General features: G+C 38.5%; 1 protein-coding gene across 1 annotated transcript; it reads left to right on the forward strand.

Moving 5' to 3' along the window:
* Positions 1-3,844: 3,844 nt before the first annotated feature.
* LOC108423884 (nectin-1-like) lies at positions 3,845-18,867 on the forward strand. Its single transcript, XM_017691487.2, has 7 exons — positions 3,845-3,855; positions 6,544-6,885; positions 13,481-13,786; positions 14,194-14,299; positions 14,666-14,808; positions 15,161-15,296; positions 15,541-18,867. The coding sequence occupies exons 2-7, from the start codon at positions 6,597-6,599 to the stop codon at positions 15,686-15,688; spliced, it is 1,128 nt and encodes a 375-aa protein (XP_017546976.1). The 5' UTR covers positions 3,845-3,855; positions 6,544-6,596; the 3' UTR covers positions 15,689-18,867.
* The last annotated feature ends 2,953 nt before the right edge of the window (positions 18,868-21,820 follow it).

A 21,820-nucleotide genomic window follows, 5' to 3' on the forward strand; every position in this document is an offset into this window, starting at 1 on the left:
CAGGAATAAACCTTCAGATCTCCACTTCCTGGGGCGTGTATGCCTGGTCTCAACTACAGTTTCGAGTCTGCTACGTGTTAAAACACAGCAAATGAATAGAAACTGTGCACTGAAACTTGCAGAAAATATTTGTGTGTTCTCTGTGGAGGATGTGTTAACTTATTTTCACTCAATAAATGAATGCAGCATTTCAATAATACAATAATTACCATTTAAGTTGTTAACATGACATTGATGAAAAAGTCATCAGAACAACAAATGACTTACCATTGCCTCATTATCACCACACACTGGATCACACGCTAGACGAACAACAGGAAAATGTGTGTGGTTGCTACTGCACAAAAGAAATACAGCAGTACTGGTACATTTTAGTGACACCTGTTTTCTGATAGCAGGTTTTCTGTTTTCACAAAATAAAAACATCACAGGAGTTTATTTTGTATATGAGAAATGAAGAAACCGTTAACCATTCATGCTGAATGATGAACTTTACCTGTAAATAAGTCAGAAAAGGGCCAATGAGACTGAAACTCATTGTTTTCTGAAACATGTATATGAATGGTTTGATCTCAGAATAAATCGTCTTACTCAATGTTATTCTACTGTTTTCACTTCATTATATCTATTTAATTGTACAAGTAGAATTTAGTAGTCTATGCGCTGAAATGCCATTTGTGCACCATATTATAAGACTGTAATATATTCTGTAAGCTTTCCAGGATGTAGAGTACAACTGCTGAAAAACAATTAATGCAGTGAACCACAAATGATACTTCTCAAAATACAAAGGAACAGAAGGACTAGAATAAAAGGGGAATGAGAAACACAAACTACAGCAGGCCCTGCTAGCATCACGGTTATTATACGCCACTTAGCAGGTATAGAAGAAGTTGGGACAAAATAAGTAAAATGCATAAATCTGCCTGAACCTGCATTTGAACAAAAGCAAAGTCAAGATATGTAAGGTTTATATTTTCATCCATCCATCCATCTGTCTATCTATTTGTGTATTGCAAGGTGTTTTTCTTATTTATATTTGAATTTCTGCAAAAGGCTATTTACAGTTCCTAATGGTGATGCCAGGAATATCTTGATTTCTAACATTTTTCCCCATGCCAGCTAACATATAAGGGATATATCTCTCATGACTGCAACCTACATGATGACTTTCATTCTTTTTTATATATATATTTAAAGTTCGTAAAAATATTATGAACTTCTTTCCAATTTATAGAGATGTCACTAAAGTTGTACTACTAAAAACAACATGTCCTGACTTTTCATTTAATTTTATCTGTTGAACAATTTGATTTTATCTGTGATTTACTTTTACCTTTTTTATATTTTTCTGTAGTTATGTGTATATTGGATAAGTATCTAGTAGTGTAAAAACATTTAGACCTACACTAAAGTACAATTAAAAACATCAAAACTCTTTTGTACAGTGCATTTTACAATGGCTGTTGTCACAACGCATATTTGCGAAAACTGATGTCCAAATCCCTAAAGGGAACGCAGAGGATGACAGTAGAAAGAAAAACCTTCAGCCCCAGGTAGAGCAGTGGTGCGAGCATGCTTGAAAAGCTACTTCAGAGTCCTGGAGTCTTTGAAGATCAAACTTGGCTCTTGAGAATTTTGTCATGGAGATCTTAATCTGTGGGTGAAAGAACATCATCAGCAAGTCGCAGTCACTTCCAGTATCAGCTACTGGGGAACTGTGTTTATTGGCAACTTTTACACTTATACAGAAGCACTTCTTGGCCTTCATGTAATCAATCGGGTGTGGTTTATTCCACTAGGAAGAGCCAGGTCCATCTTCTGTATGACCAAGAGTATTTGTCAGTATTAGATTTTTGTAAAGGGAAAACTGTAGGAGAAAGTTGCTCCAAAACTACCACATAAAAAGCCATGTTAATCTCCCAGGCACAGTCATTTTTAAATGTATCCTGAACAGACTGAAACCTTTTGTGGAACAGATCATCACTGAAGAACAGGTAGCTTTTAAAGCAGGTCAGAGCATCACAGAGCAGACCTTCAACCTGAGAATGTTCCGTGAGAAATACAGTTGAAACCAGTTTACATACACTATATAAAAAGACACATATGCATTTTTTTCTCATTGTCTGATATGAAATCAGGATAAACTTTTCCCGTTTTAGGTCAATTAGGATTACCAAAATTATTCCTATTTGCTAAACGCCAGAATAATGAGAGAGGGAATTTTTTAAGGCAATTTTTATTACTTTCTTCAAAGTCAAAAGTTTAAATACATTAAGATTACTATGCCTTTAAACAATTTGGGACAGCCCATATGATGATGTCTTGTCTTTGGAAGCTTCTGATAGGTTTATTGGCAACATCTGAGTTAATTACAGACACAGCTGTGGATGTATTTTAAGGCACACCTGAAACACACTGCTTCCTTGTGTAACATCATGGGAAAGTCGAAAGATATCAGGAAGAGAATTGTGAACTTGCACAAGTCTGGTTCATCCATGGGTTCAACCATGGGGGTTACTATGGCAAGAATGTCTACTCTCATTCTGAAATATGTCATGTTTGATCCACTGCAAGATCATGAAAGAACAGTCAGCATTGGTAGGAGAACAATAACCAGATGTCAGTTAGCCGATGACATTGTTGGGCCAGCCAGGACAGAAGGAGAAATTGCCACTTCGGTTGAGAATTGGACAATTTGAATTGACAACTGGCAATCAATTAATTGTTACCAATCTTAATGTTTGTCATAGCGTCATTGGGCCCAGACTGTCAGTAGTTACACAGTCATTCATACACACTGATTCTTAATATTGCTCTCTCTCTCTCCGTTGACTGTGCATCTCTGGAACAGCAAAAATAATTTGTCATTGTTGCTGAGCTTCAGTTGAATGGTTCAGTAACCTTTCCCATAACAGACTGTTAACATCTGGTAAGACAGGATTGGCAGAAAGAACTGGTCCTTGACCTTGAATTTCTACAATGAACAACCGTCAATTACTCAAACTTCTTATCAGACTTTCCATGACTGCAGTCCACATGATTCTTATTTTCTTATTCTGTTTTTATTTATGCTGTCTTGTTATTTTGTAAATATTTTAAAACATTTCTTTGCCATATGCCCCCCAATTTTCTATCCATTGTTATGTTTTATTTTTTTTAATAATAATAATAATTTAAAATTTCAAAGGGAACATTTAATCAAAAATCAGATTTTTCTTGCTTTTTTTAAAATAGGAGTGTCATACTACATGTATGTAAAACTGTTAATGTATGAACTGTATCATTCACTCTGTAGTCTGTACATAGTCAAAAAAAGGGTGCAGGTACATTTTTCTTTTATCAAGATACAAACAATGTAAACATACAACAGGGATTTTAAGGTCCAACGCTCTAGCTTAAATAAGTTTTTCTCAGGAGAAATGTACATATTTGTACCATTTCATAACCTATGGTTGTAAAAGAGATCAATAAAATAAATAGGCAGGAAGCAGGACGGGAGTGAAGAGTCAATAGAACTTAAAAATATATAACCACAATATAATATGGTACAGTGATGTTCTCTAACTAAAGGTACTGAAGATGTACCTATGATGGTACCATCCCAGTGATTGTTTTTTTTCTGACAGTGTATAGTCCATATGTGGAAACTCAGCTGCAAAAACAGTGAGTTTTTAATTTCTTGTTTTAATGATGTTCAAATATGCTCACCACTTTAGCCTACAATGTAGCTCTGCCCATTCATGCTGAAGTTTCAGCCCAGACTGGTTTTTGAATGAGGCACAATACAGGGAAGCCAATCAGAACAGAGCTCATTTACATATATGTTGACGATTTCCTGTTGCAGAATTAAAGGTAGGAGCTATTTTCATATACCATAATAATGATTTGATAAATGTGGGAATTAATATAAATAAGTAACATCAAATGATGAAAAAGGAAGAATAGAAAAAAGAAAAGTCAGTCAAAAAGTCAGTGCCAGTGTTGAGAATAACTTGATTTCGACCATTTAATTTGTAGCCCTATATATAATGCTTTATTTCATAGACTAATATTATTATACTACTAAAGTGATAGCCTGTGTACTTCTTGTTCAAAGTTCATCTATCAATGCTGACTTACAGGTTCTGTGAAACAGCAAAAATATGTTACTGTTAACCATCCATCAAGCAAAACCACAGCAACCTGCTAATCCCTTACATGTATTTCAGTTCTCGATGAAGCTGAATCTCCTTTTTTCACCAGATTTTTGTTAGAATTTTCTCTTTCCACCTTAAATGATGCAGCAGTTATTAATGTAACACCTCACCATTTGAGGCAGAACAGGAAAATTCAAACAAGAAGCTGCTGATACTGTACCAATTTTTTGAGTATTGAGTATACTCTCTTTGAGTATTGATCAAACCGCTATTTTGACTTTAAAAATAACTGGCCTTTAAAATAAGCTCTTGAAACTGAAAATGGGCATATAAACTAGGTGACCATCCTGAAACTACAAGCACTGTACTTCACTGTACTGACACCTAAAGTCATTTTCATGATACACAATCACAATATTTTGATACACAGACACAATACAGCAGTGCCACACTTAAAACAGCATTGATGGTATATGTGCAGTAAACAGTATTAAATAGCAGTAGAACTAGCTGGAGAGCTAGTTTATTTATTTAACTAGTCTACTTTATCACAGTTTGGGTTCACATCATAAAACAGAGAAGAGGAGAGGAAGGTGAGGATCAGAGAAGAGAGAAATTTCACTCCACTGTGTCCTTGTACATAGATGGAACGACAATGAAAGCCTCTTGAGTTGACTTGAGGTAACAAGCCTTTATCTCTTTGATCATCCCCACCCCCACCCCCGACCCACGCTCACACACACACACATACACATTTGAAACCAGTTCCAACCGCCGCAGTTCTCCATGAGAAACATTGAAGGATTACTGCAGTTGGAAGTCTGGAGACTGTTAACCTTAAGAGATGATTTTCCGAATGCATGTTTTCCTTATTTGCTGTATGTTAATGATTTCCTGTTGCAGAATTAAAGGTAGGAGCAAATTTCATATATCCCATAATAATGACTTGATAAATGGGGAAAATAATATAAATTACATCAAATGATGAAAAAGGAAGAATAAAAAAGAAAACACATACTCAGTCAAACAGTCAGTACCTGTGTTGTGACTGAATATTTTCATATGTAGCCCTACATATAGTGCTTTATTTAATAGCCTACTATTAGTACACTACTACAGTAATACCCTCTGTGCATTTTTAAGAGTATTTTGTTTTTTGTATTTTGTTTTAAGAGTATCTAATCATGAAAGCCACCCTGCTGTCCACTGTGGTGGGTATTGTGTTGTTTTGTGCTTTCTGTTCTGTGATGTTCAGTTTGTTTTATGTAATGGACCACAATGGAAATAAGCTTTAGGGCTTTGCTGTGTTTTAATCATCAGTGATGTAAAGTGTGTAATGGCTGCTGTGCAGCATTATGTGCATTTTGAAATCATTAAATAAAATCAATCAATCAACCAATCAAAAAAGTAAAGGTGCCAATAAACCATATTTGGTTCCCTAGAAAACTTTTTAAAGCATGGTTCTTTAAAAGAATGCTCATGCACATTTTATCATGATCTCTATGTACTTCTTCACACAGGCAGCTCAAAAACAATTTTTTGATTCGACCAGGACACATTTTTTGCAGTCTGAACAGCAAAAAGCCAAATAAAATCTGACTTTCCAATCAGGTTCAAGCCACACATGTAAATGGTTTTGAATCTGATTCAAATTGTATTCCCATATGTCTTAGTTGGACCGGTCAGATAAATGTTATGTGTTTTTCATCATGGTGTGACAGTTAACAACACTGGAATGTGCAAAAAGTAAATCAGCAGTGCATTTCATATATTACAGCTAAAATGTGGAGACTAGAAGCTTTTAACTGACATTTAGGTAAAATTTTTACTTTGTAATTTTTACTTGTTGCAGTTTACAGTGACTGCCTTACTAAATTAATTGAACTTAAAGCCTGTCTCTGTGTATTACTGCTACAGCTTATAGCTTGTTAGCACTCTGCTGACCAGGTCGACATACACTAATGTCATGTTCTGTTCATCTCTAGTTATTAAAAGTGAAAATGTTGCATTAACACAATATAATTATTTTGTTAGCTAGTGATCATTACGTTTTGCTGAGTTTTGCCTTTACATTGTCAATGCATGTACCAGTGTGTCATTACTGTGACCAACGTGGATATGTATGAATTCTACTGACCACATAAAAATCAAATTTGGTCACTTGCAACTTAAAATATGAATAATAAGTCTAAAAAAGTCAGATATAAGAAAAACATCACATCTGTAGTTTTGTTTACTGTTTAGTGCCCATCTCCCCCACTGCTCTAAATATTTAGCATTTTTAGTTTAGTAGGTCTATGTTAGAAATCACATTGTACTTACACTTTTATTTTTAGTGTTGATTTAACTTTGTTATACTGTACTATGCATTTTTACACTTATTTATTCATTAATTTATTTGCAGCTATAAGGGTCATTGGTCGAAGTACAACTGTTACGGTCGGAGACAATGCCAGGATGTTCTGTCAGCTGCTTGAGACAAATGAGAAACTAACAAGGATTACGTGGCAAAAAAGGACTCGAGAAACGCTTACAAATAAGAACTTCTTTGTAATTACACCAGAGGGCAAAACAGAAAATATAAATGGATTGGGAGACAGAGCTGAATTTATTGGGAACACCCAGGAAATCATCGGATCGATTCTTTTGAAAAATGTTCTGTCACTAGATGAAGGAGTTTACACTTGCATCTTCAACATATTCCCAAGTGGACCATTCGAAACAGAGATTCATCTCAATGTACAAGGTAAGATTTATAATATACACGTTTTACTAAATGTTACAGGCAATCTAATACTTTTATTATTTTGTTTTGATTATAGTATTTTCAACACAACTTCAACACCAAACTTATTACGCTTTCTCAATACCCAGTACAGAATTAGGTCACAAATATTGGTGGACATTTGTCAATAGGGGGCAGTAAAACAGTTCTACATGTGGAAAATTAGCAAATTCCTCATATGAAACAGTTGTTTCCACTACAAAGTAGCATTACATTTGTTCCACTACAAAAACATCTCCTACATGTATGTATGTATGTATGTTATTGATATCGTTATTACTTTATTACATTACCTTACAAAAGATAGACTATTACAAGATAGTTACATAGAAAAAATTTTAGACCTTGTGCAAAATATAAATAAAAACAAAGTGCAATGATGTGCAGATCATTTAAATCCTTATTTCTTTGAAAGTAATACAAAGACAGCATATCAAATGTTGAAACAGAAATTTTATTGTTTTTTGAAAAATATTTGCCCATTTTGAATATGATGCCAATGACATGTTCCAAGAACTTTGGGAAAGAGCAACAAACAAATGTGGGGCAGTCGTGGGCTGGAAGTTAGGGAGCCAGCCCTGTGACCGGAAGGTTGCCGGTTCGATCCCCTGGGCTGACAGTCCTTGAGCAAGGCAACTAACCCCCAATTGCTCCCTGGGCGCCATGGATAGGGCTAGGTGCTGACTGCCCCCTAGTGTGTGTGTTCACTAGTGTGCATGTATGTGGGTGTTACACTGCATGGATGGGTTAAATGCAGAGGTGTGCAACTTCACGGTGTGCAGCTTCACAGCCATTTGTCAATGTGCAACTATTCAACTATTAAATTCTATTCAAAAGGCTGGTGGGGCAGCCGTGGGCTGGAGGTTAGGGAACCTTTGACCAGAAGGTGACCGATTCAATCCCCTTGGCTCACAGTCCTTGAGTAAGGCACCTAATTCCCAATTGCACCGTGGACTGCCCACTGCTCCGGGCAAGTGTGCTCACTGCCCTCTAGTGTGTGTGTTCACTATTGTGCATGTATGTGGGTGTTTCACTACATGGACGGGTTAAATGCAGAGGTCTAATTTCTATTCAAAAGGCTGGTAAAGTTGTGTAATGCTAAAACACCTGGTGGTTGATTAGCAACAGGTCAGTAACATGCTTGCTTGGGTATAAAAACATCCCAGAAAGTCTGAGTCTTTCAGAAGTAAAGATAGGGACTCACCACTCTCTGAAATACTGCACAATGAAGTGCAAAAATTCAAGAATAACATTTCTCCACATAAAATAGCAAAAACTTTCACTTTTCATCATCAGTTCATTTATTTCATTTTCAGTTCACTTTTCATCATTACAGTACATAATATCACTAAAGGATTCAGAGAATCCAGAGAAATCTCTGTATGCCAGGGATAAGACTGAAAAATAATGTTAGCTGGCCATAATCTTTGGGACCTCTGGCAGCACTGCACTAAACAGACATGATTGCAGTGTAATGGAAATCACTGCATGTTGACATATGTCCACTAATATTTGTGACCTAATTCAGTATTGGGTATTGAACATCCATACCAAGTTAAATCTCTAAAACACAAAGAAGAAACCAAATACAAACAGGATCCAGAAATGCTGCCACCTTCTCTGGGTCCAATCTCATTTAAAATGCACTGAGGCAAAGCGGAAAATTGTCCTGTGATCCAACAAATCAACATTTGAAATTCTTTTTGGAAATCATGGACACGGTGTCCTCTGGGCTGAAGATCACTCAGCGTGTTATCAGTGCACAGTTCAAAAGCCAGTATTCATGTTGGTATAGGGGTACATTAGTGCACATGGCATGGGTGACTGGCACATCTGTGAAGGCACCATTAATGCTGAACAATATACTGATCAGGCATACCATTATGATGACGTCCTTGTTTTTATGCTTATTGTCCGTTTCTTCAGCTCCACTTACTACTTTGTAGTTCTACAATTACAGACTGTAGTCCATCTGTTTCTCTGTATACTTTGCCTTTTACCCTGTTCTTCAGTGGTCAGGACCCCCATGGATCCTCACAGAGCACGTACTATTTGGGTGGTAGATCATTCTCTGCACTGCAGTAACACTGGAGGGGGGGGGGTGTGTTAGTGTGTGTTGTGTTGGTACAATGAATCAGACACAGCAGTGCTGCTGGAGTTTATACGTGTTTATACATATTTTTAGCAACATATGCTGCCATCCAGACAACGTCTTTTTCGAGGAAGGCCTTGATTGTTTCAGCAAGACAATGCCACATTCTGCATGTATTACAACAGCATTTATCTGTATTAACAGAGTGCTAATCTGGCCTCCCTGCGGTCCAGACCTGTCAACCACTGACAACATTTGGCGCATTATGAAATAAAAAAATTTGACAGAGAACACGAACTGTTGAGCAGCTGAAATCTTACAGTGCCTCCAAGTGGAATTCAACCCCCTGCAGATTTTGCAGGTTTACACAATATGGAGTTAACTTAGCAATGTGAAATTTGGACTGTAGATGGGCCTGAACATGTGAAATGCACTGCAGCAAAAAAGAATTATTTCTGTTTATTAATTTTTTTTAATTTTGCTAATTTTACCATAGGGTCAATTATTATTCAGCCCCTCAAACCACCAGAATTCAGTTTGGTTCCCTCAAGTATTAAGAAGTAATTGAGGTATTAAGAACAATGAGCTTCACATGCTTGGATTAATTATGTTTTTTCCTGCCTTTTTTGAATGTAAAAGCCCCTCCCCAATCAAGTGAACAGCACTCATACATGGTCAACATGGGAAAGACTAATGAACATTCCAAGGCCATCACAGACAAAATTGTGGAGGGTCACAAGGCTGGCAACGGGTACAAAACCCTTTCCAAGGAGTTGGGCCTACCTGTCTCCATCGGTGGTAGCATCATAAGATAAGATAGGGCTTTGTCATTCACATCACATGTGGTACATGAGGTGGAACGAAACATTGTACTCACGGTCCAGTTAACTCCCAGAGTAACAAACAATAAACAATAAATAGAAGGTGCATAGAGGGGTGGACAGATAACAGCAGCATGGACCACAGCAGTATGAGTATGAGGTAGAAGGTGTACATCTTAATGCTGGTAATGTATAAAGTGTATAAAGTATAGCAGCAATAAAATAAATAAGTGGACATGAAGTGCCATTGCAGTGATTGTTCAATTGGAATTTAAGAGTCTTACAGCTTCAGGGAAGAAGCTGTTTCTCAGTCTGGTAGTTTTGCTCTTAATGCTCCGCAAACTCCTACCTGAGGGGAGCGGAACAAAAAGTGTGTGTGCTAGATGAGTGGGGTCCTTCATGATGCCAGTTGCCCTTGTCCTGCATCTAGAGGTGTAAATGTCCATGGTGGTGGGAAGGCTGACTCCAACAGTCCTCTGTGCAGCCTTCACCACCCTCTGCAGAGCTTTCCTCTTAGCCACAGAGCAGCTTCCGTGCTACACAGTAATGCTTGAGCACAGAATGCTTCCCACCACACATCTGTAAAATGAGGTGAGGACTGAGCTCCCGAGTCCAGCACGCCTCAACCTTCTGAGGAAGTAAAGGTGCTGATGGGCCTTCCTGATCAGGCTGGAAGTGTTATTTCTCCAGGTGAGATTGTTACTTAGGTGTACGCCCAAGTACGTATAACTGAAGACCACTTCCACTGCAGATCCTCTGACGTGTAGGGGGAGGGGAGGGATGGTGTTGCTCCTTCTGAAATCCACAATCATCTCCTTTGTCTTCTTCACGTTGATGCAGAGATTGTTCTCACTGCACCAACTCTCCAGGTGTTCCACCTCCTGCCTATAACCAGACTCATTACTATTTGTGATGCATCCAACCACTGCCGCGTTGTCCGCAAACTTTACAACATGACAGCCTGGATGGACGGCTGAGCAGTGTAAACAGGAGGGGGCTCAGCACACAGCCCTGAGGGGAGCCGGTGCTGAGAATGATGGTGGAGGAGGAGATGTTGTGGATCCTCACAGACTGCGGCCTGTTAGGCAGGAAGTCCAGGACCCAATTACAGAGAGAGGTGCTCAGTCCAAGTGTGTGGAGTTTGTAAACCAGGGTCTTATCCAGAAGTGGAAGGCTTCCATGGCCTAGACAGCCTTTAAAGTTTTCTGATATGCTGAGGCCAGGCTTGTTCAAATGGTCAAGGCTGACCCAAGGACAACAAGGAGGGAACTCCAAGAAGATCTCATGATGGTCAATGGTTCCGTTGTGGGCGAGCCCATAAGGTACCTTTACGTTTCAAAGCGTCAAAGGCCGGTCTAAAGTTTGCTCATGATCACTTGGAAGACTCTGAGGCAGACTGTTTCAAGGTTCTCTGGTCTGATGAGACCAAAATCGAGGGCTTCGGAACCAACCACACCCTGGGCGTTTGGTAAGAAGATGGCACTGCATAAGACCCCAAGAATACCATCCCTACAGTTAAGCATGGTGGTGGTGGCAGCATCATGCTGTGGGGCTGCTTCTCAGCCAAGTGGCCTGGCCATCTGGTCCACATCCACGGGAAGATGGATAGCACAGCCTACCTGAAGATTTTGGCGAAAAACCTCCGCTACTCCATCAAGGATCTTAAGATGGTTCATCATTTCATCTTCCCACAGGATAATGAAAGCCCAAGCACACAGCCAAGAAAATCAAGGTCAGTCTTCTGACCTCAACTCAATTGAAAACTTGTGGAAGGAGCTGAAGATCTAAGTCCACAAGAGATGCCCAACGAACCTAGACAACTTGGAGAAGATCTGCATGGAGGAGTGAGCCAAGATTACTCCAGAGACCTGTGCCAGCCTGATCAGGTCTCATAAAAAACGATTAATAGCTGTAATTGGAAACAAGGGTTGTTCCACAAAATATTAAACCTAGGGGTTGAATAATAATTTATCCAAATTTTTATGTTTAAAATGTATTATAATTTAAATGAGTAAATTATATTATTTGTTAGTAATATTTAGGCATCTGTTCATAAATTTTACTTTTGTTCACAGTTCAAAGGCTCTTCGAAGTGAAACATTTCACTTTCAAAACCACAGCAGTTGGACTCCTCGATTGCCAAATGCTTACAGAGTGTTGTTAAAAGAAGAGGTGATGAAACACAGTGAAACATGCCCCCGTCCCAACTTTTTTGGAATGTGGTGTTGGCAGCAAATTCAAAATGGATGTATATTTTGCAAAAAAAAACTCAATGTTTCAACATTTGATATGTTGACTTGGTAGTACCTTCCTTTAAAAATATTTACATGATTTGCATATCATTGTATTCTATTTTTATTTACATTCTGCACAGCATCCCAACTTTTTTGGAAACGGGGTTGTACAAAGACAGCATATCACATGTTGGAAGAGAAATTTTATTGTTTTATGAAAAATAATTGCCCATTTTGAATTTGATTGCAGCATCACATTTCAAAAAAGTTGGGACAGGGGCATGCTTACCACTGTGTTTCATCACCTCGCCTTTTAACGTGTTTGGGGTCCAAGGAGACACTGCTGTAGTTTTTAAGTGAAATGTTTTCCTATTCTTTGTTGATATAGGATTTCAGCTGCTCAACAGCTCAGGGTCTCCTTTGTTGTATTTTTGATTTCATAACGAGACAAATATTTTCAGTGGGTGACAGGTCAGGACAGGTCAACTGTGTGCTGATAATAAGCCAGATGGTCCCTCTCCTCTTTAGCCGGGAAGATGCAGAGTCCATGATTTCCAAAATGATTTCCAATTTTGATTCATCTAACCACAGGACCACTTTGCCTCAGTTCATCTTGAATGATCTCTGGCCCAGAGAAGGCAGCAGCATTTCTGGATCATGTTTAAATATGCTTTCTTCTTTGCATGGTGGAATTTGAACTTGTATTTATGGATGCACTCACAAACTATGTTCACAGACAGTGTTCCTCAACCCATCGAGTGATTTCCACTACAGAATTGTGTCTGTTTTTTTTATGCAGCACCTCCTGAGGGCCTGAAAATAAAGGCCAGCGAATATTAATTTTTGGCCTTGTCACTTATATACAGAGATTTCTTTGTATTCTCTGAATCTTTTAATGATATTATATACTGTATATAATGAAGTCCCCAAGTGCTTTGCTATTTTATGTTAAGAAACATTATTCTTGAACTGCTGCACTGCACAGTCTTTCACAGAGTGGTGAATCCCATGACATATATATTTTTTAAAAATAAAATCAAATGTTGGCAACAATATTCTTCTTTCACAACTGGTCCCCAAAAGTATTGACAGGTGAGGTAACAGAGTGGTAAACATATTCCTGTACCAATATTATTGGAACATGTAGCAGGCATCAAATTTAGAATGAGTGTATATTTACAAAAAACAATGAATTCATAAGTAAAACATCAAACAGGTCAAAGAGAGTTTACTAATCAGTGCTTTCTGTTTTATTAGCATTTCACACTCTGCCCCAACCTTTTTTAAAAATTTGTTTGTATTTGATGAATTGAACCAAGTCTCTTAGAGCAGTGATAATCCTAAAACAGTGAGCGCAGCGGTCTCCAGGATTAGATTTGAGAATCTTGATATTTTGTCTTCATCTCTAGTTCCTCCTGTTGTCGGTGTGACCACTGATGTGATTCCTGTTGTTGGTGAGTCTGAAGTGACCTTGGCTACCTGCACTGCTGCTAAAGCACAGCCTGCAGCAGATGTGTCCTGGCATCTGGGTGCTCTGAGCCACTCTGTAAAAGTACAGACCAAGGTTTCTGCAGACCCTGAAGGATTCTTCACTGTCAAAAGCTACCTGATCAGTGTAGCATCCAAAGATCTAAACCAGCAGAAGGTTCAGTGTTTGGTGAACCACATCAGCCTAAATGAGGAGCTGATACTGGACCACACTCTAGTCATCCATTGTAAGTCACTGTCAGCAGCCTGACTGTCACACACTCTAGAGACATAGACAGTAAGACACTATAAACGAGAAAAGCCTGTGACTAACAACGGAACATGCATTATTATGAGCACAGAGGAAGGTCAAACATGGATACGTCAGTGCACAAAAGAACTGATGTGTGGAAATGAAAAAGTGTTGTTAAAACGCACAAAATCTTCTAGGCTTAAAAACACCAAAAGAAGTTCAACTTGGCAAGCACGACGTTCTCCATTGTATACAATTTGATATTGCTTCCTGGCTCCTATCACCATAACCATCATTGTCAACTATAATCACTGGTCATTATTCTATTTTAATGCCTTCAGACTGTTTCTTACATTGATATTTTAGTAGTTACTCATCATCTTTTTGCTCCTTTTCTCTCAGATCCTCCTGAGATTGTGTACATTAGGTCAGTTAATGTTTCAGCAACATGTCAAGTATTTCAGTGTGTAGCTGATGCCAATCCACAACCAACGTTCACCTGGAGCAGGTAATCAATCGGAGTCTTCTTAACACGCTAAAAATGGATAGATGCAGCAGAAGCAGACATCTGTTATAAAATGTCAGTTTCTCATTTAAGGCAAAAGCAACTGCTCACAGGCCTACATCTAAAAACATGCTTCTGGTTTCTGGCTCATGGATGAAAGGGTCATTTTCATGTTTCACTTTTTCATGTTATACAAAGTGCCATCTTTGTCATTCAGTGCCTACAGATCCAATTATTATACTTAGTTCCAAGGTGTTACTGGACATTTCAAAACAAAAACAATTCAATGCATCTTCTTATATATGCATTAACATTGCTTACATGCTATTTTAATACATGTTAACACATTATTACTTATTGTAATAACAGGGAAAACAAGCATCTTTCCAGTCGTGTTGATGCTGACAGGCTGATGATCCTGCTGACCTCTGATAGTAATGGCTTGTATGTCTGTAGTGCATCAAACCAGTATGGAAATGGCACAGGTACTCTTTATGTGCAAGTTTTCAGAGGTGAGTCTCATTTGAATATATACAGATATGCAATATGACCCATCACTCATGGTAAAAGAAAGATGAGATATTTTAGTCAGGCAAAATGCCCAACATAACAATAGATATCTTAAGTTGTAGTGGCTAGGCCAACAAGACAAAGTAGTGAACCATTTAAAGGACTCAGAACTTGCTACATATTGTAAATGTGGGAAGCCTGAAATTATATTAAATGAGTTGAAATTAGAAATATAAAGATAAGGGTCTTGCAGACTTTGAATGTTGAGTGCTCATAAGCCAATTCATACTAATTATACTATCATCTGTTTATAAAGTGTAAAAAATAAAACTCTCTCACCCTCTCTCCATGTAGAATGCACTACTGTCTGTTGGATATTGTTCATCGGTATCCTCCTCCTCCTTGGTTTTACTGCAATTTATTTCGTATGGAAATTTTATTTAATTAGTAGAATAATCAAATTTACTTCAAACCTGACAGAAAGGATGTGGTGAGTTTGTTCACTTTGAATTTAAGTATTTCATTTAATAATAATATATAGTATATATTTATAGTATATAATTATAGTCCAAATATTTGTATTAATGTATTATTCTTTGGGATACTAATTGCTTTCCTTTCTCACCCTGCTCACCTAAAATGAGGACCACCCTTTTTTTTGGTAATATTAATAAAACCCCCCCAAAATGATTCTTGCAAATAATAAATGTTCCATTTGAATGCATCCACTCCAGGCATTTTGAGCAAGATCCTGTGGCCACTGATTCACCCAGACCTACAAGAAATGGACGACAAAACGTCCAGGAAAGCATTACGCTGAAGAATCAGACCCATATTCACCAGGCACAGTATCACCAACAGAGGAACCAGGACTCACTGTAGTTGTAAGTTGGCCTCAGAGGGACTAGAGGAGTAGGGTCAGCAGAGCCAGGGACCAGAGAAACTACAGCCAAGGACACAGGAGAGCAAAAGTCAGAGTGAGCGAGCGACCGAGAGAGCACGAGGCTGACTAGCCTGTTGACTTTTAATCACATTTTATTTACTTTAACTTTCGTTATTTATCTTTAATTTGTTATTTATTTATTTATTTTTAACCTACCGGACTGTCTAAAGACATGGCCCCACTCAGCTCTCCAGCTGGTTGTAGTAGCTGTCTGTGGCTGAGCCAGAAGGTCGCGGAACTCGAGGGAAGAATCTCGGTGCTCCACCAGATTAAAGATGATGAGGATCTCCTTGACTCCATGATGGCAACATCTCAGGCGATCAGCGCTGGATTAGATGGCAGTCTACCTCAAGCGGCTGCTTCGGCTGCGGGGGATAAGGAGCACTGGCCTCGGCTCGGAGCTAAGCCTAAGGCCGTGAAGGTGTACTGCTCCACGCCGAGCCATGGTCCGTTGCAGGTGGACGCTCGCGGGATGGTAGGTGCTCTGCCCGCCACCCGACAATTAGGAAGATCTGTGTAAACAACAGGTTCTCCGTACTGGAAGAGCTGGATGACGCCACTCCATCAACACCCATCAGAGTGAGCTCTCCAGCCATCAACTTCACCCCCGCTCCATCCAAAAAGTCCACCGGGCAGCGGGCCGCACCTGACCTGCAGAACTGTGGTTTAGCTCCGAGAGACATCCCCACCTCCAGAAGACCATCCGGCCAAGCTCCCTCCCAGACCCACACCCTGAGCAATCAGCCTGAACCCCCCCGAGAAACTGCCGATCAAACACCACTGATCACCGAGCCGCGACCGCATCGTTTACCCCCGCCACAGACCCGCAGGTCTCAACAAACCACCCTCATAGTTGGCGACTCGATTGTCAGGAACATTCAGCATTGCTGTCCACTCAGTCTCTGGTGCAAAGGTCTCTGACATTACGGTGCAGCTTCCCAGTCTTTTAAGAAAACACCATTCAGTGGAGAAGATAATAATCCACGTGGGATGTAACGACATCAGAAACCAGAGCACAGAACTGTTAAAAAAGGACTTCACGTGCCTGCTGTCCTCCATACGAGACTGTGGTAAATCTGTTTTTATTTCTGGACCAATTCCTTCACTAGGAAGAGGCTCAGGTCATTTTAGTAGACTTTTAAACCTTCATACCTGGCTTCAGAATACCTGCCTTTCCAAAGGTTTGACTTTTATAGACAATTTTAACCTCTTCTGGAATCGCCCCTCCTTCTATAGATCTGATGGGATTCATCCCAATAGGCTGGGTTCTCAGATTTTAGGACATGTTTTACTCTGTTTTTAATTTGAAATGACAACTCAAGACCTACAATGCAAGTTCAATTATACCAGTAGTCAATAGTAGGAGACCTAGGACCAGCATTTTTACAAGAAATACCAAGAATCCTCATAATTTTAATGTTTTTATTAATCGTGATAATCTTATCAGCATTAAGCCATCTCTAATTTCCATAAACCCCCAAGAAAACTGTACTGATAACCCAATAAGTAGTCTTGAGAGTTTTAAGTAAAGAAAAGGTTTAGGTATAATCCATCAGAATATTAGAAGCCTACTACACAAAGATAGAATGGATCATCTTAAAATCCTGGCTGCAGTCTGATCCTGATATAATAGTTTTAACAGAGACCTGGCTTAGACACTGTACCAATGATGAAGATATAGCTTTAAATAATTTTATCCTCCATAGAAAAGACAGAGTTTCAAGCGGAGGGGGAGTTGCTATTTATACCAGTGTAAATTTACAAGCTAATGTTTTATGTGCAGTATCCAAAGAAAAATGTTATGAGTTCTTAGCCCTCCAGGTTTCACTCGGAAAAAATAACTCTCTTGTTTTAATTGGGATATACAGGCCTCCCTCTGCCCCACACTCTGCAGTCGAGGAATTAGCGGATCTTTTATCCAAATTTAGTGCTTCTGAATTGCTGGTCCTTGGTGATTTTAACCTCAACTGGCTTTCTAATGCATCCGATCACTTAAAGGAAATATGTGGCAATCTTACCCTAACACAGTTAATCAATGAACCGACTCGCCCAAATCTGAAAGAACCCACCAGGTCTACGCTGATAGATCTAATACTCTCCAATAAAGCTGACAAAATTACTGCCTCAGGAGTTTTTGAACTTGGCATAAGTGATCATTGTCCCATCGGATGTATTAGAAACAGTTGCACAAACAAAACAGGCTCTCTGTTGGTGGTTAGAGGAAATTTTAATAATTTTAATGAGCAAGCTTTCCTTTCTGACTTAGCAATGAGTGAAATTCACCTTACACTAGAAATCTCAGATGTTGATGGGGCACTAAACCACTTCAGTAAAACTTTCCTAACAGTGGTAAACAAACATGCCCCATTCAAAAAGTCAAGAATCAGAGACAGATCAAGTCCCTGGTTTCCTCATTGTTTAAGGCCAGAAATAAAGCCTGGTCAACTGCTAGACGCTCAGGGGAGACCACTGGCTTACCTTTAGACAGCTCAGAAATAAATGTACTTCTGCTGTTAGAAAAGCTAAATCAGAATATTACTGTAGCTTAATCACCAGCACTAAAAACCCTCAAAACTTTTGGAAAATAGTAAATTCTCTAAAAAATAATTCCCCCCTTTTTCCAACAAGCGTTTTAATTGATGATCAGCTGATTTCTGCTCAGAAGGAAATATGTCAAGCCTTTAACTCACATTTTGCTGCAGCTGGCCACATCTTTGATAAGAATAGCACAAACCCATTGAATAAAACTGATCTCAGCTCTACTATCTCTAAAACATATGGTCTTTTCTCACTCCAGCCATTTTCTCCATATTTAGTTGCTAATGCCCTGGCTAAAATTAATCCACGAAAAGCCACTGGAGAAGATGGGCTGGACCCCTTTTTATTGCGTTTATATTTAAACAATCTTTATTCAGACATAGACAAGAAGAAACATTGTGCAGCTGTTTTTATTGACTTAACAAAAGCATTCGACACAGTTGATCACATTCTTCTTTTACGGAACTTAGAAAAGATTGGCTTTGATGCAACTGCACTGGACTGGACCCAAAACTACCTCACTGACAGAATGCATGACATTGAATAATTATAAATCAGAGCTGGTATCTGTATCTAAAGGTGTACCACAAGATTCAATTTTGGGTCCAGTCTTATTTAATATCTACATAAATGATATTGCTACCTCTGCTTCAACCTCAGACTGCAAAATTCACCTTTATGCAGATGACACAATTTTATATTGCTCAGCTGATTCTATTCATGCTGCAACAAGAAAATTACAGAGCTCATTTAATGCTCTGCAGGTGGCGCTATATAAGCACAAACTAGTTTTAAATGCCACGAAAACTAAGTTCATGCTGTTTTCCAGATCTTTTAATACTGATTTTAGTACTGTAAATATTACTACCCTGGCAAGATCCACTATTGAGAGAGGCACGGAATAGAAATACCTTGGCATATGGCTGGATGATAAACTCAGTTTTAAACCACACATAAATAAACTAGTCAGTAAATGCCGACAGAAGCTGGGTTATTTTTATAGACATAAGTTTCCCCATGCACGCCAGAAAAAGACTAATTGAAGCAACTTTACTATCAGTGCTGGACTATGGCAACATTATCTATAAATATGCTCCCTCCAGCTCTCTCAAATTACTGGACCCACTGTATCACTCTGCCCTGAGGTTCATCACTGGAGACCCGTACAGAACCCACCACTGCGAACTGTATGCGAAAGTTGGGTGGCCCTCTAATGGTACGAAGGGAATCACACTGGTTGATTTTTATTTATAAGACACTCTCCGGTCATTTGCCAGAATATATCACTTCATTGATGAATACAAATAACAGTAATTATCAGACTCGCTCTAGTAATTGGATCAGCTGCCAGGTACCAAGAGTTTTTACTGAACTGGGAAAATCTGCTTTTAGTCACAGTGCACCAGTGAGCTGGAATTCACTACAGGACACACTAAAACTCAGCTCACTGGTGTCACTCAGTCATTTTAAACTTTTAATATCAAACCACCTACAGACAGCCTGTACCTGTTTTACTTAATCATATTTATTCACAACTTTTATTTTTGTGTTAGTTCTCCTTAGTTCTTTATCTCTTTTTATTTATTTATTTATTTCCTCTCATTTTATTTTTTTTTATCATTACTTTTTTTATTTGTGATATTGTACTATTACCTTACTAATTTCTTATCTATTTTTGATCTTAATTTCTTACCTTTTAAATCTCAAGTTCTATTTTTATCTACTTTTATCTTTTATTCACTGTTATTTTAAATTTTCTTTTAATTTAAAATGATTAAATGTAGTTATTATTTTCTTTGTCATGTCAATCCCTGTTTTTGTAAATGCTCGGCTACATTGAAAATGAGGGTTGCCTTCAATGTACTTCCGAGTCAAAATAAAGGTTGATTGATTGATTGATTGAAATGTCTGTTCAAAGAGATATTTATGTAGATTATGTAGATAGAAGAGAGCTCTGCTATCCTTATTCAGTATCTCGATTAGCCAATCAGTGGTGCTATGCAGACAGGGAGACTGATGGCTCTAATATGTAACAAAAGTACAAAAGTAAACAGTGTGCATGAAAGAGCAGCTCTTGTCGTTTTTCATAGTGACGTTTGTACTGTTACAGGTAAGGTTTTCTCACTCATATTAGAAGTATTAAAAGCTACACTGGTTAATGAAATGCCCTTTTCAACATTAAATTGGCATGCAAATCTCCTGCAGATCAAAGTAAATAACAATTCTTCTGATGTTTAACACGGTGGTTATGAAGCCATTGTTGTTTTGTAAGACCAATTTCTGTTGTTCGCAATCATCTGCAGAAGTTTGGGCACTGCTGGTCAAATTAGATTGTTTCTAATTGTAAATAAGTTAACACATCCACTACAGAGAACACACTTCTGCACACTTTAATGCTCAAATAGTTTTTTAGCTGAATATAACGATGGCTGTGAATAGCTATGAGGACACAGAGGTCCAGATCTTGGTGGTTTCAGAAGTTTTCTTCATTTATGAGATTAAACGATGAAACAGTACAATTTTGATAATGTGGTAGCCTACTCAGGGACACCATCCTCACCGGCCCACCCAAACAAATGAAGACAGGATATTTTATTATGCTGCATTTTTTTAGGGTAGTGACATTTTATCTGTTTTCTAGGAAGTTGTAATTTTTGGATTATTATCTTGAGATAGTGAGTTAATTATCTTGTGATCTTAAGATAAAAGTTCTCTCTTGAGATAACGAGTCAATTATAAATAACCAAACCTCTTTTATTGACAAAAAAAACTCTTACAAGAAGTAGAAAGTTTGACCAGGTCAGCCCAGTTTTATTAACACTACATTGGTTGCCAGTTAAGTTCCATGTTGAGTACAAAGCTCTGCTTCTAACCTATAAAAAGCTCTAAATGGCCTCACCTCTCAGTACCAGAGCAGAACAGATCTCTTATTATGAACCATCATACCTACTTAAATCACCAGGTGCCGGCCCACTATTAGTACCTAGAATGAATAAAGTTACATTATACAAACCTACACAAGCCCCCCCAGCTTTGGAATTTTCTTCCAGTCAGTGTTCGGAACTCAGCCACAGCCTCAGTCTTTAAGTCTAGGCTAAAAAAATACTTGTTTAGTCTAGCCTTTGGTAATTGGTTTTCCTGTTAGATAAAAAGTGCAGATATGGGATTCACGGACATGTATGTTGCTGCTGGCTGTTGTCCTGCTGCTCACTCAAGTTTATGGACAATAGGACGGAAAGGCACCAACATCTCTGGGAACTCTACCTTTTTAGTTAGGCTGTAATAGCTCAGCCTACCAGAGTCACTGCCTGCATTCTGTTAACACTATGTACTGTTCTCAGTCACTCCTTAAGAAACGGTATGCCTGTTTCTTTGTTAAGCTGAACAACTGCCCATTGGTTCAGATCTAATGCTTCTTCCTGTTGCTCTTATGGAGCTTTTCCCTTCCACTGTCACCCTTGGTTTAAACTTCTCTGTAAAAAATGTATGGATTTTCTGTTGTAAATGTGTGTCAAATGCCTGAGAACTGAAAA

The sequence above is a fragment of the Pygocentrus nattereri genome, chromosome 6, assembly GCF_015220715.1.
Source record: "Pygocentrus nattereri isolate fPygNat1 chromosome 6, fPygNat1.pri, whole genome shotgun sequence".
Classification (NCBI taxonomy): domain Eukaryota; kingdom Metazoa; phylum Chordata; class Actinopteri; order Characiformes; family Serrasalmidae; genus Pygocentrus; species Pygocentrus nattereri.

Coding starts and splice junctions, on each gene's coding strand:
- LOC108423884 (XM_017691487.2), top strand. CDS start 6,597: ATGTTCTGTCAGCTGCTTGAGACAAATGAGAAACTAACAAGGATTACG. Junction 6,886..13,480: donor GATTCATCTCAATGTACAAG/GTAAGATTTATA, acceptor CTTCATCTCTAG/TTCCTCCTGTTGTCGGTGTG. Junction 15,297..15,540: donor AACCTGACAGAAAGGATGTG/GTGAGTTTGTTC, acceptor CATCCACTCCAG/GCATTTTGAGCAAGATCCTG.